Below are 15,926 nucleotides of genomic sequence, written 5' to 3'. Positions count from 1 at the left end.
TATACAACAAACACGTCCCACGGCGCCGTTTCAACCTGTAGTCCTGGAATGACATAAAACAGTTCAGTCGAGTGTACACATCCACCAGCTGCGCTCACTTCTCTCCTCTCCTCCCCTGTTTACAAGTTTACAAGGTGCTGGTCACCTCTTCAAGTTCCTAACATTGCCAACTCTTTCAACACATGATCATCAGCAAGACCGTACTTCTAACATGGCTTTTCGCCGCATTCATCGTTTCGGCTTCTCCCCTTCTCTACCTGGCACCTAGAGGAAACTGGCTCGAGGCAGGGGACGCTCCTGCCCTGTTGGGTAACTTGACCCGCGCCGTATATACCCTTCGTGACCGCTGATCACATCACAGGTAGAGCTCCCCCTGCCTCGGGACATCCCAAGTCCTCAATGCATGCTTCTGTCTCTTCTACCCCTCTTCCGGCTTATTCGAAGAAAGACCCAAACCCTGGAAACACCCCAGAGAAGAAGAGCACATCCTCAGTGCATGATGATACCGCTTATTCGAAGAAAGGCCCAAACCCTGGAAACACCCCAGAGAAGAGCAGGGGTCTAATTCGTGATTTGTATGTGCTCAGCCTACCTATAGGACGATCACGAATCTTGATCCTTCTTTCACAGCTTCCACAAAACGTTTGGGAAGAAATCGGGACAACCCACATCCCCAGTGCATGAGGATACCGATTATCTTCCGGCTTATTCGAAGGAAGACCCAGACCCGTCTCCTCCGTACCCAGGGAAGAAGAGCAAGGGTATAATTCGTGATTTGTATGTGCTCAGCCTACCTATAGGACGATCACGAATCTTGATCCTTCTCTGTCAGCTTCCACAAAACGTTTGGGGAGAAAGCATCGGATCGTCCTTGGTACACGACACATCTTAAACAACTCGCTAAACAGCATGCGGAAGACGGGAATCATAAGCTTGCCGCAGATGCGCACCGGGCCTTGGGAGACTTGCATGCGAAGAGTGCTCAGGACTATCACGAACAAGGGGATCTGGAAGCGGCGGCTCAGCTGCGTGAGGCAAGTAAGAAGTCGCTACAGAAAGCCGAGAATGCCGACCTCGAGGCCAAGCGGAATCCCGCACAACAACCGATCTCCAAGAAGGCCGAGGAGCTGCAGAACCAAGTAACGTTGGGACATTCCTTGGAGGCTGTGGTGGAGCACCAGATCAAACGACCTGACTATCGCGGTACCACGTTGGACGAAGCTTACTTCAAAAAGAACTTTGGGAAACTTTCTGCCGCGTATCATCATGTATGATCTGTACCTTTACCGGTGATATGAATACAGCATTCGAGGACCGTTGTGTTTATGCTCCTGCGACCTTTTCTCTGCCTGATTCTATGGCTCAATGCACAGCCGTGGAGGGGTGCGGTGCTGTACTAATTTACGCGTATCCGGCGTCGAGGACTCATGTATTCTGAGAAATAAATGCGACGGGACACAGCCGAGCACTCGTATTGCGGGAAATGAATGTCACTGGCATTGTCTCCATTACCCTTACAACGATACATCTAGGAGGTTAACTTTCAGGAACGAGGATGACCCAGTCGCCTTCCTCTGAATTCCACCGCTCTAGCATCTCTTCCCCCATCAACGGGAACACCACCCACACCTCTTCCCTCTGTCCCCTCCCAGCTCGGGAGCACGCATACATTCCCACCTTCGCCTTCATAGGCATATGCAGTGCTTTCAGCGCCTTCAGCCGTACAGAACGGAGGGACATCGACGGTAACAGCTTGGCTTTCGCTGTTCTCCCCTGGGGAGGCAATGTTGCACCCGTCGGGGGATGGGGTAGACAGCCCAAGTTGAGAGAAACAGTCCGCCCCGCCAGGGAGCTCTTCGCATCGCCGCCTGGCAGTCCATGTTTCTGGCACAGTTCCGCCCACCTCGAATGTTCGGCGCACCTCTCTTCCTCCCTCTTCCCCGGCTCGGAACGTACAACCCAAGCCAAGTAAAACCTCTCCGAGTCTGTACGCTCGCTTGGTGTGAGAGGAGTACCGTCAAGCTGGGTAAGACTTGGGAGTTGCGCGATGACGAGTGGCCGGTACGGCCCTTGAGCGAGGGAGGTTGAGGTGAGCCGGAGAGATGGGAGATGCGGGAGGGAGAGGGCGAGGGTGGGGAGGGACGGCCAGAGGAGGGGGTTCGAAGCTAGGGAGAGGTACTTTAGCGAGGGGGGGGCAGGTGGTGTGGGAGTAGGAGGATGGGGGATGGATGAGATGTTGTTCGACGCCAGGAGGAGTTTCTCTAACTTTAGAAGAGAGGACAAGGCCAACAGGATGGCGGGGAAGTCGGACAGCCCATTTCCTTCTAGGTTTAGCTCTGCGAGGCTCTGGAATGTCGGTAGCTGGGGAAGGGAGAGGGAAGTAAGGCGGTTATGCCCAAACTGGAGGTGTTGGAGGTTAGAGAACACAGGGCTCAGAAGCAGCAGTTCCTTCCATGTCATCAGAGTGGAGTTGAGCTGCAGAGAGCGTACATTTGGCCGTACGTGCTTGGGAGAGCAGGTGAGCAGAAGAAAGCGGTTTTGACTGTTTAGAGTTAGCAGAGTTGAAATTGGGGGAGAGGACCGTACTTGAGTGCCAGGGATTCTAGACGGTCTAGTTGGTCCAGGATGAACAATACCACCTCCCAGTTTGGAAACAGGTTGCGTGACACGTCCAAGCTCATAATGTCTCCCTCATTAGCGTCACCCATAGCAAGAGTAACCGCGGATGGGCTTACTAGGACATCTCTCCCTCAGTTCTTGCGCTCCTCCGGGGTGGGAGACGCCCTCCCCGTCGAGGCTCACTTCCCTGAGCCTGTCGAGTTGAGCTAGGCGTTGGCGAACTTTGCCAATGTTGGGCGCTTGGACGGTTATTAGCCCGAGGGAAGAGCCGAGCAAGACGGTCTCTTCCTTCTCCTCATGCTCGTTTCCAGTCTCTGGAGCGGTGGATGTAGATGGGTCGGCGTACTTCTTTACCAGGGCGGAAATAAAGGATTCTCCGTAATGGATCCCCGACCCAGGTCGTATGAATGACCCCGCTCCCTCTACACTGCTCGTGATCAGACTTAGAAAGCGAAGGAAAAGCGAGAAGAGCACACCGGCAAGTGAAGTACTGCACACCCTTGTGAAGCCCGTCATGTTTTCCCCGGGAGGGGTCATCCCATTCTACACCTATCCATTCACCGGACGTTCCAGCTACAGGGCCGGTGTATGCCACTGTCCCGAGATGGGAGGACAGGGAGAGACGGGTGCCGATGGCTGGGAGTGACATGTAGTTAGGAAACGGTGGAAAGCTTGAGAATCGTTAGAATGCAGGCATGGGCATATGGATGAGCCGTCAATGGCAGATATATGCAGATGGAAGTGCGGTGTCGTCGCTGGCAGCGTACAGTAAGTGTCAGTCCACACAGTGCTGGTTAGGGTTGTTAGGGAATCAAGTTCCCCTTCATCGTCGCTCACCAGCACTCGCCCCACACCGACCGGCGATGCTCCCTCTCCTACGGTCAATGTCCCGCCCAACAATCCCCGCAGCAGCAGCAGCACGAACAAGGCTGCAGGCAGTTCAGCGCGCACTAGCGAGCACTTCTGCGCCTCCGCAAGGCAAGATGGCCGCTGCGATGACCCCGAGCAAGTTTGACGCTTTGCAGGAAGTGGTGCGTCCTCATTTTCCTCTCCTCTCCCTCTCCCACTTCCCATTCCTTCCATAGACGAAGCTGATTACATGCACAGCCGGTACTGTTCGAAGAACACCAGTTTACACGCACGTATGTTATGAACCGCCCAAAGGCGCTCAATGCGCTCAATGAGGAGATGATAGACCTCATGCGGCCGAAGCTAGATGTATGCGCATAATTTTCATCTTCCCCACACGAAAAGCTCACTGACAATGAGGAAATAGCTATGGAACTATACCCCGGGATGCAAGATTATCATTGGGACTGGGAAGGGAAGAGCATTCTGTGCAGGGGGGGATGTACGAGGTCAGCTAACGTCCCACGTACTGGTTCAGATCATTTACAACGCCATTCTACAGCGGTCGTCAAACATGCCAGCGAGGGGGACGCGAGCACCCGCGCCAAGGCAGCCGAGTATTTCAGAAAAGAGTTTGAGCTTGATTATCTGCTTGCCAACCTCCGAAAGCCCTATGTCGCCGTCCTCGATGGGATCACTAGTGCGTGTATTCGTTCTCCCCTCCCAAGACAGAGCTGACAGTAGCGGGATGATCGTAGTGGGTGGCGGGCTCGGACTCTCCGTCCACGCACCATTTCGTGTCGCCACGGAGAACGCGCAGTTCGCCATGCCAGAAACTAAGATCGGGTATGCCCCGGACGTAGGGGCGACGTACTTCCTCCCAAAGCTCGATGGGTGCATTGGGGCTTATCTTGCACTTACAGGGAATACGATCAAGGGCCGGGAGGTGTAGTGCGTTGTCTATGTCTTCTAGTGTGGACGAGAACTCATGCGAGGTAGTGAGCTGGGGCTGGCGACACATTTCGTCCCTTCGGAGCGGATCCCCAAGCTGTTGGAAAGGCTCGCGCAGCTCAACCCGCCCGATTTTGACGCTGTCAATGCCGCTATAGAAGAGTACGCCGCGGATGACTACTCCGCTCTCTCGACCGACTTGGTAGGTGAGAAGCGCCGGATGCTGGACAAAGTCTTCGGGCAAGAGACAGTGGAACTTATCGTCGAAGAACTCCGGGGATTGAGGAAGCGCGAGGACTCGATAGCCGCGTGGGCAGTGACGACGCTCGAGGAGCTCGAGCTGAGGAGCCCGACGGCGCTCAAGGTGGCCCTCGAGGCGTATCGTGCTGGAAAGGGAGGTTTGACGCTGAGAGAAGCGCTGCTCGTTGAACTGCGGTTTGCCACCGCTTTCTGCGTGCGTCTTTCATACGTGAGGAAATAGGGAACTTGGCTCATATGTTGTTACAGAATGGCGCAAGCCCCGACTTCATCACTGGTGTCAAAGCCGTCCTTGAGGACAAGATCAAAGGCCGCCCCACATGGGAACCATCAACACTCAAAGAGGTCACCGCTGACGACATCTGGACGCGCTTTTTCTCCCCCACATCCCCCTTCACAAAAACGATGCCCAAAATGGACCTTGATTTCGTTGAGCCCCTCAACCCGCCGAGGGACGTGATGCACTTTGCCCTACCCTCGGAGAAGGAGATTGGGCGCGTTATTAGAGGGGAGGAGAAGGACAGCGGGGCGTTTGCCGTCACGGCCGAGGATGTGGTCAGGTGGTTTGCGGATAAGAGCCCTGGAAAACCGGGTGTTGCGGCGAAGGTTAGGGAAGTGCTGGAGAGAAAGGCGAGAACAAAGAAAGACGGATACTTGCAGTGGATCCATTGAGTAATGTATCACCGACGAGTGGCAATGAATTTGTTACCATCATGCAATCTGGTATCCCCAAGCAGTATGTGCTGATCGCTCTGTGCTTGGTGCGCGAACATCATTGTTTGTGCGTCTCCGGAGATGAAACGGATACAGTACAACGACCGCCTCGTTAGGCCATGGACGGAGATGGAAGTGGCGAGTCTAATACTCTTTTCTAAGCGCGCTTTGATTATCGCGAGCTGATTATTGGCGGCTCTCACGAGCAGAATCGATGAACAACACCCCCATGCTCAATGAGGACCAACACCAGTTCCATTTGGTATCAACCTTACTGTTGTTTTCTCTGGCAACAACGCCGCGTGACATTCCAGGGTACTTCACTTTTTCTGGAGTTGGACAGCTCCGATCACCACCGACAGATGTCAACGTCTATTGCTTCTGCCCCCTGTTTCGCTGTGAAACCTTGAAATAGCCATCGAGCAGAGCAAGTGATTGGCGGTGTATCTGATACGTGGAATTTCCGATTGGTTGAATTTCGCTCCAATCGAATATGCGAGAGCCTGGGGAAGCACAGCTTGACCAATAGCAATGGTCGAGTTTGACGTTGGTGGGTGACAAATAATAAATACCGCGGCATTTCCTTCGCCTTGGATATGAGAAGCGTTCCTCGGATCACATATCCCAGCGAGACCACCGGAGGCCGGTCCTAGGCCGCCTGGCTACTCCCCAAATTGGAGGATCTGACGACATGGGCCGCCTCGGTTCGTCTTATCCCTTGTGACGAAGCCGCAAGAAAGGTCATCAAGCAGAGAAGAACGTGGTGCATCGGCATTCCTGACTGTTTGGTGCAGACAAAGCGGGTGATTGGCAGAGTTGAGATCCTATCTGACAAGACGAAATGATCGCGACGCGAAGAACGTTCGAGGGAGGGCCGGCATGCGGCATTTTCCCGCAGTCAATCGAGGTCTTGCCTGAAACGATCGCTTTCCAGACTCGGATCTTCCAGGTTGCCAATCGTCATCTCATCTGCCGGACGATCGGCAGTGTAGCACTGCAGAGGTTAAATAGCGGCCCGTCTTGCTCCCGTTCTCCCTTCACAACTCAGTTCCCTACACCCTTTAGCACCAGAGCTTCCTCTAGACCAACCGCTAAGTCTTGCCAACACACACCTTTCGCACCTGACAACCATGTACGACGCCCCCACTGGCGGTATTTCTCCTGAACCTCCCGCAATGCGGATGTTCCACTTCCCGAAGGTGGACGCTATCGCGGACAGTGGAGAGGAGTTCCGTCGCGTTCTTTGGACTGGCGAGAACTCCCAGTTTGTGATTATGACGATCCCGGTTAATGGTGAAATCGGCGAGGAAGTGCGTTAATGGATTCAGAGAACCTGATGACGTCAAGTCCAACAATGTTGACAGATCCATGACGTTGATCAGCACCTTTGCCTGACCAGTGGAGTTTGCAAGGCTGTTGTTGAAGGCGAGGTCCAGACGATCAGGGCTGGAGATCTCGTCATCGTCCCGGCCGGCGCCAAGCGTGAGTGCTTGTCTCCCATCAGTCCGAAGATTTCCTAAATTTCCTGGAAGACAACTTCATCAATATTGGCGACAAGCCCTTCCAACTTTACACGTTCTACGCACCTGCTGAGCACAACTGGAAGACGGTGCACAAGACGCGCGAAGAGGGCGAACACGACGAGGCTGTTGGTCTCGACGAGCCTCCCGCATGGGCCCTCAAGGGACTTATCCAAAAGAAGAAAGCCGCTCTATGATTGGGAGTGATGGACGAGGGGATTTAGCTGACGTTTCTATGACACCGTGACACACCTGTATATTGACACACCGGTTACTTGCTTTGACCGCGAAAAAAATGCGTAGCATATGACGAATGCGCTCTGTAGCTTCACTCTTCAGCGACTTGTACAATGGGTATATCGAGGATTTCGTCGGCCTCATACAAGCTTTGGTCCCGTGGATCATCATTACGAAGCGACATAACATGATACACCCCGTACCTACTGCGAACCACACTCTTTCCCAGAGCACCAGAGCGTTCCTTCACCTTCGGATACCGATCTGGCTATCAGATAGCGCTCTCCAACCGCGATGCGCCGCTTGCAATGCCGACGAAGTCCATGAGGGTGGAGGGGGCTGCGGATGGGGCGAGCACGGAGATAACACCGTTGGATTGGGTCATAGTAGGGGTGGGAGTAAGGCACGAGGTAGCTTCGTCGAACTTCCAACCCACGGCGGTGAAAGCTGGATTCTTCATCAGAAGCAAGGACGAGGACTGACGGAACGCACTTGCCCTTTACTGCGTCCGGGTGGGCTTTGCCGAGGTATACGGCAGCGTCCGCCATACTTAGGGAGGCATATGCTTGACCAAGGACAATTATTAGATGCGTTTGATAGGTGCCTGGGACGTGCTTTAGATCAAGCCGCGGCATAATGGATGTATTGTATTGACTCACGAATGAACTCTTCTACAAGGGGTCTAATTGCCAAGTCAAGCTCGTCTTCGCCCTGTAATGATCCGGTGGTGACAGAAATGAGATTCCGCGCATCCAATGGGATTTGTGCGTAGTTTCGGCTCGCAATGGCTGATAGTAGCCTACACTCATGTTAATCAGCAAGGGCTGGCATGCAAGGCGCATATATGCATACTCTCCTAATGCTCTGATCGGCCCAAATGTATGCAGCACTTTTGGCAGTCTTTCAAGCGCCCAGTATGCAGATGGGAGGTCGTTGAGGAATAGATAAGAAAGCACGAGGGGTATTGTGATCAACACACGCGTGGGGCGTTCCTTCATGGTCGGATACTGCGCCAGTCAGCGTTGACGGAAACATGCAACGAGAAGCACTCACCGAAATTTCAGTCTCCTCAGCAAGTCTCACAACATCCTGGTATCCTCTTCTCCTGTAGGCCTGTACGAGATCCGGGAACACCTGCCTGTACGGACTGGGACGTTTTTGGTCGCCTCCGATGGCAGCGAGCGCCGCGGCAGGCGCGGTTGACGTACTTGCCACGGAGACTTCTTCCGGTACCGGTGGGACCGGGTTAGGCATGGCAGGTAACTCGTCAATAGGCATCGGCGGCGTTGGGGGAAGAGTTGGCCCTGGTGCAGACATGATGGTTCGCGGTGGTCAGAGTCAGAGATGATTTTGGTGCTCACGCGATGATCACAGGTCAACGCGTTCTTTCAGCGGCCAAGGGTTCATCGTGGCGCGTCACGTGCTCTACCTGCCTACAGGAATGTGGCATTGCGTCTTTACAGACGCCAACAAGCACTGCTTCCAACATCTCTTTGACATCTACAGGACTGATAACTATACACAATGGACGATATCATTGAGAGCATTCTATTCATTGCCAGGAACGTCAATGTCTTCAAGATTCCTCCGCGGGCGTCCAATGAGGGTTATCGCGCCGCCGACTGGGTCGTCGAGAAGCCGCTGTGGAACGGCAGACTCAAGGTCATAGAGCGCGGCGAACAGTGCATCATCATATTAGAGGACCCAAACACTGGTATGTGTTGTATATAAAATAGTGATATAGTAATGATCGTTCCTATAGGCGAGCTCTTCGCGCAAGCGCCATACGACAAGACAGGCGCCGCTGTTGAAGCGGTGCTTGATTCAAGCCGATATTTCGTCTTTCGTGTGGAAGGCGAGGGTGGAAGGAAGGCTTACATTGGGGTTGGATTTGAGGAACGCACTGAGAGCTTTGACTTCAGTCAGTCCGCTCTGCGGCTTGTAGAACGATGTGGCTAATGCTCTGATAGATGTGGCCTTGCAGGATTATGTCAAGCGCGCGAAGGCAGCGACGGACCCGACATCCACTATTGTCGCAGCCGTGCATGAGCCGCCTCCCGACTTTTCGCTGAAAGAGGGTCAGACGATGACGATCAAGATCCCTGGGAAAGATGGCAGGAAGACCGCCGGCACTTCTGCTTCGACTAGCGGGGGCATCGGAGGTGGGTTCGGCCTGCTGCCACCCCCGCCGGCGAGTGGAGGAATCCGCAGGCAAAAGTAACGCAGCGATCACACTGTATTATATCTCTCGCACGATGATGAATACCCCGCTTGTGTCCAAGAACAATCACAATGTTTGTCTGTCGTAAACCCTATCACGTCTAGCAGGATCCAGCCTACTAAATGTGCTTCTCAATGTGCTGCGCAACACCCTCAACCACATCCCATGTCTTGTAAGCCCCGATATGACCTTGCCCTTTGCGTGCCCTGGCAAGAACACGCTCCATCGCGTCCAGACCAAGATCGAGCTGATCCAGAGGTGGACCAAACGAAAGCCGAACAAAATGATGGCATGGCGATGCAAATAGATCACGGCGATTTGCAGCTTGGAAAACCATCAGTATGACGTGTCTGGCGTGGACGTGCATGAGGACTTACGATTGATGTCGAAAAAGTAACCAGGAACCACGATTGTCTTCTCTTTCAGAAGTTCTTCGAAGAAGGTCTGCATACATCTCAGTTGAAGAGTTCACGCCGATGGTACCTCGCGTACCAAACCGTTGTTCAATTCACCGGGAAGATCCGACAGATCCAGCCAAATATAGAACGTCGCCACAGGCGGCACCTTCACCTTCAGGTCCATTGTGTTCAGCCTTGCCAGAACGTGATCGCGTTTCATCTTGAAGTGCTTCTGCAAAGCGATCTTATCTTGTTGAGCGACCTCAGGTCGGAGAAGGGGAATTGCAGCGAGCTGAAGACTGTGAAACAGATCAGAATGGGCCAGTAATGGTCAGAGGCATGGGATGTCTGACGGGTGATTAGCGCCTCCGTCCAGGAAAGAGCCGGATTGGGAAAGCGCCGAGATCATATTCTTGGGACCAATAACCCAGCAGACCCTCCATCCCGGCAGCCGCCAGTTCTTCGTCAGTCCATCGATAATGACAACGGAATCCTGATAAGACGTGAGCACCGTGTTCCGACGCTGTGCGTGCTGACTGACCTCATTAACGTCCTTCACATATGCGGCGGCCGATACAGATTGACCCAATTCTTCCTCCTTCTCTGGATAGATATACCTGTGAAAGTTGGTAAGATGTCACAACAGGGCGCTTCATATACTGACCAGGAGTAGAACTACAGGAACAATTAGCACGGCCTTTCCCGCATAGACTCGAATCTCACCTCGTCCAAAACAACAGTAACCTTGCTCTCAGCCAGCTCCACCAGTTGCTTCAAATCATCTTCTCTACGTGTATATAAGGATGGTATTCCGCGAAATGGTTCTGTTCATACCGAATCACTTGTCCAGTAGGATTTCGAGGATTGGATGCTATGATGACCTGCAGGCCTTGCTCGTGGACGTCTTTCTTTGTCTTTTCCAAGTCGAGCTTGTATTCCATATCTGCGGTTAACGCAGTAGGGATCTGACGATATCGAGGCCGTATTTAGCGCATCGTACCACTTTGAGGGGGGGGGAAACTGACGGGAAGGAGACGCTTAAATGCGGCAAGCGTTGATGAATAGCTGGTATACTCCGGGATTTGGTACCTTCAGGACAGGCAGGATTAGTGTCACAGTACGATCTTGGCTCTAGAATCCTTGCCCGCAATACCTGACGAGGGGTGAGCAGTGTCGAAGTCTGAGACCGAACTTACACATCTCCTATCACACTCGCAACTCTGCTCAATCCTGCACGTCCACCAGGGACAATACAGACATTCTCATAGTTATAGAGGCTCTTCATTCCTTGGCGGTATGTATGGTTGTACAAATCTGCAACGGCCTGTCGTAGCGCTTTGACACCCGTGGTGGGGGCGTACTCCAACGAGTCGTGAGGAATGGGGATCTGCGTGGGTTTCGGTAGGGCACCGGGAATATCGCCCACTTCTGGAGCTCCCTGCCCTAGATTGGCCCATCCGTCAGCATCGTAAGAGAAGCCATTCGCCATCGCACTATAATGAGAGGATAAGACGCATGTATGTGAGCATACCAGGAAGAGATGCCCCACGCACCGATCTGTACAATAGATCACACCTGTACTTCCAGGGTGCTGAATGCCTGGCACTGTTTCTTCCGCAATATTTGTGGTAGCAGGAGCACGTCCTTTCGCAGTGTGACCAGGATAGGAGCGATAAATCTGCATCATAGTGAGAGATGAGAGGAGCACTAACAGACAAAGCACCAGACCCACCTTATGAGCCTCCGAGTCGTCTTCGGACTTGTTCATCACCTTGTACACGACATCTGTCAGATGCCAGTGGTGCTTCGACACTCCAGGAAGCGTAGACTGTTCTGTAGCCATTATCGCAGATAGAACGCTCGTTTATTGGGAAGGAGGAAAGGATGAGACGTTGAAGGAGCAATATTAATGCCCATGGCCGCCATGTATACACCGCCGTTGAGGGACCAACCTGACACGCTCAGGCTCGTGACGTCAATCTAAAGTTAGCCTGCACGTGCCCATGAGCCAATGTCTTGCATTCCCTTTCCTTTCTTCTTAAACCAAGTTCCTCGTAACCGGATCAGCCTCGGAAAGACGGACAACAATGGTGACTCATCACGTATCGCATTTTCTTTCAGAACAAACTAGTTGCGCGGATTATCCCCTGTACTTCGGCATGACCCACTTGGAGACGCGCAGAACGACCGCCACAGACCACTCGCCACACACGCGTTTCTGGCCTTGTGTGCCGCTCTGTGGCCTGCAAATTCCCGCCGTCGATGCCCCGGTGGTGTATAAAAGCGCGGTTCATTTGTTGCCTGTTGTTTTCCCATCCCTTGAACTCGTACGAACAAGATGGGTCGTCGTCAACCCAGAACACGCGCGCGCAAGACAACGGCTGGCGATCCAACGATCAACACCCCAATCACAGCCATGCCAAACTCCATTCCCTACTGGGAAGTTTTCGATGCCCCGGATGCAGTGATCAAATGTCGAGCATTCGATCATCCCTATCATGCACAGGAGAACTGCATTGCTTGCCTCAAGCAGCACTTGGCATATGAAGTCTTCTTTGGTATGCTGATGTCTTACTATATGGCCCGGGTCGAGCTAACAGACGTACAGGCGGTTGCACAGCGAAACCTTCATGCGGATGTCCAACGCCAATCGAGTTGCGGCCATGAAGAATCGAGAGCCTTCCTGCAACCAAGCAGCTCTCCAATATTGTGCGAATGCGTTGGATCGCGACCCGCGCAGCGGGCTCCTTGCCTGTGCCGTGGGTACATATCGTGCTGAATTGGCGACGAATGTTCGTCATTTAAACGACGCGATTGATTGCCTTATGACTGCCCTGGAACTCGACTGCTCCCTCCTCGTCGCTCATTACAATCTTGCAGCTCTCTTCGACCTTTTCGCGACGCGTTCTCCCTCGGGATATATTCCGGACAGGACCGAAACTCTCCAGCATGCTTGTGCTAGATATCGCACAGTGCTAAAGTGGATTTCTAGGGATGGACAAGGCGCTATGAGCTATACCTCCATCCAGAAGCGATTGTCTGCACTTGAAACGTACGAAATCGGATCTCCCATTGATGCACCCCAGCTCGTCTCAGTTTCTGATCCCGCGTTCCAGAAATGCCTGGAGGGTTATCAAGGAAAAAATAACAAGAAACTGGTACCAGAGCGGTTTGACCAGGACGATCCCCTGGTGAGCCTCTGTATCCACGAGGCCATCAGAGAACATGGAGCGAGGAAAAAGGCAGCATTCAAGGCTCGCAAGAGAATTGGTAGAAGGTTCACGAAGTTGCTACGATTTCTGCAGCGGGATGGCCCCTCTGTGGGTTCTACAGGAGATATCAGGGGAAGCTTGCTGGCGCATTTTCAAGCAATTCTTGAGCGGGAAGGGAGCATACCCAAGGAGATGATCAAGGTCTTGCACTTCCTCGGCGAAAATGAAGGCACACTTCGGACATTCCCGTCGTTTGCAAAGGAAAAGGAGAAGAAGAGCTGGGCTTTGGCAAATGCTGACCAACGCTTAGACCTACTGGGTGGCTGTAGCCTCTGGCCGGGGGAAGACTGTGATGAGGGGATGCGCTCGAGTCTGAGATTCCTCGATGTGATGTATGATGTGTAACTGTGGTCTTGGAATGATTCATTATGTCTTTTTCTGAATTGGTGCAGTCGGCATTGAACCCCTATCCCGGAGAGTGTTCTAGAAACTCCTATTTGCAAGCTCTGGACTCTCAATATCATGGTCTTCAGAGCACGCGTCGGAGACTTATAAAGCTTCTCGGAATTACATAGACGAGTCTTCCTCGCGCGTCTAACTATTCGTCCACCACTTGCCCTCCCATATACTGACAGCCATGGAACAGGAATACCTCACACCAAACGCGGTGTCTCACCTCATTTCTGCAGTTTCTTTGGAGAGGTATTCCGCGGTTATGCAAGTACTCAACATCAAACGAGTTGCTGAGACAAGAAACGGAGAACCTGAACGCTGGCGGTGCATATATTTTGGTTTGTCTGACTCAGGTGTATGCTCAATAGTGTTCGCGCAGCGTGATGTTGAGCGATGGGCAGCGGTTCACTCAAGCAATGTTGGCTTCTCAAAACAATCACTTCGCTATCGATGGTTATTTGACAAAGAATTGTATCATAAAAGCCACCCGCTTCAGCCGGAGCAAAGTGCAGGACAAGACGTAGGCTTCTACAGATCAACTCATATGCATTTACTCACTATCAAACTTACAGTATCATCATTATCCTGGCGATGGACGTGGTGAAACAGGAGAAAGAGAGACTCGGAATGCCACAATCCATCCTTGATGAAGGACCGACCTTTGCTCAGCCCGCAACCCCAACGTCTACGAAAACATCAACCATTAACAAGATCTCAGCTGGGGCCGCTACGAAAAGTTTCACCAAAGCGTCCGGATTGAAGGGCGAGCCCACCATTACTCCCATCAACCAGCTTTCGCCCTACCGAAATCAGTGCGTTTATGTCTACCAAGCTGTTCGTTCCTGTGTCGGTGACGCTGCCCCAGGTGGACCGTCAAAGCACGAATCACGAAGAAGTCTGACGTACGAAAATGGTCAAATGAGAGGGGAAGCGGGTATTTGTTCAACTGCACCATGACGGATGAAACGGTAATGATTTTCGCCGGCTTTGTCTTCCACTTGCTCATGGGATTATTAAGGGATCCATCAAGGCAACGGCCTTCATGGAGCAGTGCGACAGATTGCTGAAGGAAATTGAAGAAGGAAAGGTGAGCTGCACCAGATTCCACATGTCATATCTAAGGTCTCACATTAGAGTAGGTATACTATATTTCCAAAGGAAAAATTCTTCCTGCCAAGAAGATATACAATACCACAGGCTGTGATTATGAGATCACGTTCAACGAAAGCACCAATGTTGAACTAGTGAGCACAACACAGCACGCTTAGGCCGGGGAAGAAGTTTATCCAGTTCCAGTGCAACGATGACTCCAATATGCCTGGGGGGTTCTCATATACCGTCTTGGCAAATCTGGGTGATCTGAGCAAAGACGACACATGCAGTTCGTGTCTCGCGCGATCATCTTCCTTTGCAGCTGAAACTTAGATATCTAGATGCTATAGGGGTAGTCCGAAGTCGATGGCGTACGTGGAATAATCATGAAGAAAACTCAGCTCCCCATGCGTTCACCTGATCCCGACCGAACAAGATGACCTCTCCTGATATTCAAACTAGCTATCCCGAAGACATATCATCATTGTTGATCATTCTGGGTTCAGCTGCAAAGTCACGTTATGGGGCAAGGTCGCTGAAGACTTCGACGTCAAGGACCAGCCGGTGATTGCCCTCCGCCATGTGAAAGTCGGAGACTATCATGGGCGCGACCTTAACTTCCAAGGCGATTCCAGCATGACACTCAATCCAGACCTGAAAGAAGCGCACTTCCTCCGCGGATGGTGGGATGCTGTTCGCATACACCACGCACTTAGCATTCGTTGACATACCAACCAGGTACGATGCCAATGGATTAACTTATAAGTTCCAGCCCTGTCAGGGTGCATCTGGTTCAGGCGAAAGCGGATTGGTCAATCATAGTCAGTTAATGACGTTAGAGGAAGTGAAGTCCAAGAATATTGGTATAAAGACGACCAGCTACTTCACGGTTAAACTGAGAGTGAAAGCAACCCCACGCATAAAGGAGGAAAACCGTCATATGCCGATTTCCTATCCTGCATGTCGATCCGAAGACTGCGTGAAAGGTCTCTCTTACGACGATTCCGACAGAAAGTGGCATTGCGCCAAATGCAGTGGTTGTTTCGACGCACCAGAGTACCGGTTGGCATACTCTCTTCCCCATGTATGCTGATTGCGCTGAACCTGGGCATAGATACTTGATGAGGATTTCCCTAGGAGATCACATGGGATCGGCCTGGTTTAACATTTATGACAATGTGGGAAAATTACTGTTCGAGAAGAAAGCGGAAGTCCTGGAACAGATGAAAGTGTGGCTGGGAATTTCCTAAAGGAAATAGCGGGACTCGATCTGAAAACAATGATAGGCTTCTGGAGATTGGAGTAGGCTCGACCAGAGTATGTTGGTTCCATGCAGCAAGATGTACTTTTTCAAATGCAGGGCACAGGAAGAGCTGGTCAATGTGGGTGCTTCTTTCTGTTC

At 52.3% G+C, this 15,926-nt stretch overlaps 10 protein-coding genes across 10 annotated transcripts in view; 7 read left to right on the top strand and 3 right to left on the bottom strand.

Moving 5' to 3' along the window:
- The window catches only part of DACRYDRAFT_100788 (uncharacterized protein), a gene marked incomplete at its 3' end in the record, with an annotated part of 2,358 nt that extends 1,084 nt beyond the window's left edge, over positions 1-1,274 (top strand). Inside the window, exons 4-7 of the mRNA XM_040767491.1 lie at positions 194-309; positions 362-575; positions 631-777; positions 833-1,274. Coding sequence (XP_040627671.1) covers positions 194-309; positions 362-575; positions 631-777; positions 833-1,274 — 919 coding nt within the window. The remainder of the gene's footprint in view (positions 1-193; positions 310-361; positions 576-630; positions 778-832) is intronic.
- Positions 1,275-1,498: 224 nt separating this feature from the next.
- On the top strand, positions 1,499-2,146 carry DACRYDRAFT_23106 (uncharacterized protein). Its single transcript, XM_040773101.1, has one exon. It carries the CDS (start codon positions 1,556-1,558, stop codon positions 1,970-1,972), a length of 417 nt encoding a protein of 138 aa, XP_040627670.1. The 5' UTR covers positions 1,499-1,555; the 3' UTR covers positions 1,973-2,146.
- A 554-nt stretch (positions 2,147-2,700) lies between these two features.
- On the bottom strand, positions 2,701-3,268 carry DACRYDRAFT_54053 (uncharacterized protein; the record flags this gene model as incomplete). Its single annotated transcript, XM_040775227.1, has 2 exons — positions 2,701-3,046; positions 3,096-3,268. 2 exons carry the CDS (start codon positions 3,266-3,268, stop codon positions 2,701-2,703), a joined length of 519 nt encoding a protein of 172 aa, XP_040627669.1.
- Positions 3,269-3,520: 252 nt separating this feature from the next.
- DACRYDRAFT_23105 (ClpP/crotonase) lies at positions 3,521-5,384 on the top strand. The gene is made up of 7 exons (XM_040773100.1): positions 3,521-3,650; positions 3,727-3,837; positions 3,896-3,977; positions 4,031-4,168; positions 4,227-4,419; positions 4,468-4,873; positions 4,927-5,384. The coding sequence occupies exons 1-7, from the start codon at positions 3,603-3,605 to the stop codon at positions 5,347-5,349; spliced, it is 1,401 nt and encodes a 466-aa protein (XP_040627668.1). The 5' UTR covers positions 3,521-3,602; the 3' UTR covers positions 5,350-5,384.
- Positions 5,385-6,557: 1,173 nt separating this feature from the next.
- On the top strand, positions 6,558-7,075 carry DACRYDRAFT_33912 (RmlC-like cupin; the record flags this gene model as incomplete). Its single annotated transcript, XM_040774378.1, has 3 exons — positions 6,558-6,701; positions 6,756-6,873; positions 6,924-7,075. Coding segments are annotated over 3 exons (414 nt in total), but the record flags the coding sequence as incomplete, so codon positions are not given.
- A 344-nt stretch (positions 7,076-7,419) lies between these two features.
- Positions 7,420-8,465, bottom strand: DACRYDRAFT_117178 (uncharacterized protein; the record flags this gene model as incomplete). The annotated part of the gene is made up of 5 exons (XM_040770335.1): positions 7,420-7,602; positions 7,652-7,752; positions 7,808-7,947; positions 8,001-8,155; positions 8,202-8,465. 5 exons carry the CDS (start codon positions 8,463-8,465, stop codon positions 7,420-7,422), a joined length of 843 nt encoding a protein of 280 aa, XP_040627666.1.
- A 204-nt stretch (positions 8,466-8,669) lies between these two features.
- DACRYDRAFT_68275 (adaptin ear-binding coat-associated protein 1 NECAP-1) lies at positions 8,670-9,417 on the top strand (the record flags this gene model as incomplete). Its single annotated transcript, XM_040775868.1, has 3 exons — positions 8,670-8,862; positions 8,911-9,069; positions 9,119-9,417. 3 exons carry the CDS (start codon positions 8,673-8,675, stop codon positions 9,367-9,369), a joined length of 600 nt encoding a protein of 199 aa, XP_040627665.1. The 3' UTR covers positions 9,370-9,417.
- DACRYDRAFT_100785 (PLP-dependent transferase) lies at positions 9,414-11,699 on the bottom strand. Its single transcript, XM_040767490.1, has 12 exons — positions 11,500-11,699; positions 11,321-11,445; positions 10,964-11,260; positions 10,793-10,856; positions 10,602-10,732; positions 10,491-10,554; positions 10,432-10,442; positions 10,309-10,384; positions 10,121-10,260; positions 9,862-10,066; positions 9,747-9,813; positions 9,414-9,693 (listed from the first exon to the last, which is right to left on the bottom strand). Exons 1-12 carry the CDS (start codon positions 11,608-11,610, stop codon positions 9,488-9,490), a joined length of 1,497 nt encoding a protein of 498 aa, XP_040627664.1. The 5' UTR covers positions 11,611-11,699; the 3' UTR covers positions 9,414-9,487.
- Positions 11,700-12,252: 553 nt separating this feature from the next.
- Positions 12,253-13,384, top strand: DACRYDRAFT_117175 (uncharacterized protein; the record flags this gene model as incomplete). The annotated part of the gene is made up of 2 exons (XM_040770334.1): positions 12,253-12,325; positions 12,376-13,384. Exon 2 carries the CDS (start codon positions 12,398-12,400, stop codon positions 13,382-13,384), a length of 987 nt encoding a protein of 328 aa, XP_040627663.1. The 5' UTR covers positions 12,253-12,325; positions 12,376-12,397.
- A 428-nt stretch (positions 13,385-13,812) lies between these two features.
- Positions 13,813-15,774, top strand: DACRYDRAFT_53915 (replication factor-a protein; the record flags this gene model as incomplete). The annotated part of the gene is made up of 10 exons (XM_040775212.1): positions 13,813-13,952; positions 14,005-14,244; positions 14,298-14,400; positions 14,451-14,519; positions 14,572-14,676; positions 14,729-14,813; positions 14,866-14,935; positions 14,998-15,207; positions 15,263-15,586; positions 15,639-15,774. Coding segments are annotated over 10 exons (1,482 nt in total), but the record flags the coding sequence as incomplete, so codon positions are not given.
- Between the last annotated feature and the right edge of the window lie 152 nt (positions 15,775-15,926).

The sequence above is a fragment of the Dacryopinax primogenitus genome, assembly GCF_000292625.1.
Source record: "Dacryopinax primogenitus strain DJM-731 SS1 chromosome Unknown DACRYscaffold_12, whole genome shotgun sequence".
Lineage (NCBI taxonomy): Eukaryota > Fungi > Basidiomycota > Dacrymycetes > Dacrymycetales > Dacrymycetaceae > Dacryopinax > Dacryopinax primogenitus.
Note: the sequence above shows the minus strand (reverse complement) of the source record. Positions and strands in the feature narration are given on the sequence as shown.

Bases quoted from the DNA above. Each gene is read 5' to 3' on its own strand.
- DACRYDRAFT_23106 (XM_040773101.1), top strand. From the start codon at position 1,556: ATGACCCAGTCGCCTTCCTCTGAATTCCACCGCTCTAGCATCTCTTCC.
- DACRYDRAFT_23105 (XM_040773100.1), top strand. From the start codon at position 3,603: ATGGCCGCTGCGATGACCCCGAGCAAGTTTGACGCTTTGCAGGAAGTG. The intron at 3,651-3,726 runs GTGCGTCCTCAT...TTACATGCACAG, and splicing joins TTGACGCTTTGCAGGAAGTG to CCGGTACTGTTCGAAGAACA. The intron at 3,978-4,030 runs GTCAGCTAACGT...GCCATTCTACAG, and splicing joins TGCAGGGGGGGATGTACGAG to CGGTCGTCAAACATGCCAGC.
- DACRYDRAFT_100785 (XM_040767490.1), bottom strand. From the start codon at position 11,610: ATGGCTACAGAACAGTCTACGCTTCCTGGAGTGTCGAAGCACCACTGG. The intron at 10,555-10,601 runs GTATGAACAGAA...ATATACACGTAG, and splicing joins CCTACTGGACAAGTGATTCG to AGAAGATGATTTGAAGCAAC. The intron at 10,261-10,308 runs GTCAGTCAGCAC...ACGTCTTATCAG, and splicing joins ATGTGAAGGACGTTAATGAG to GATTCCGTTGTCATTATCGA.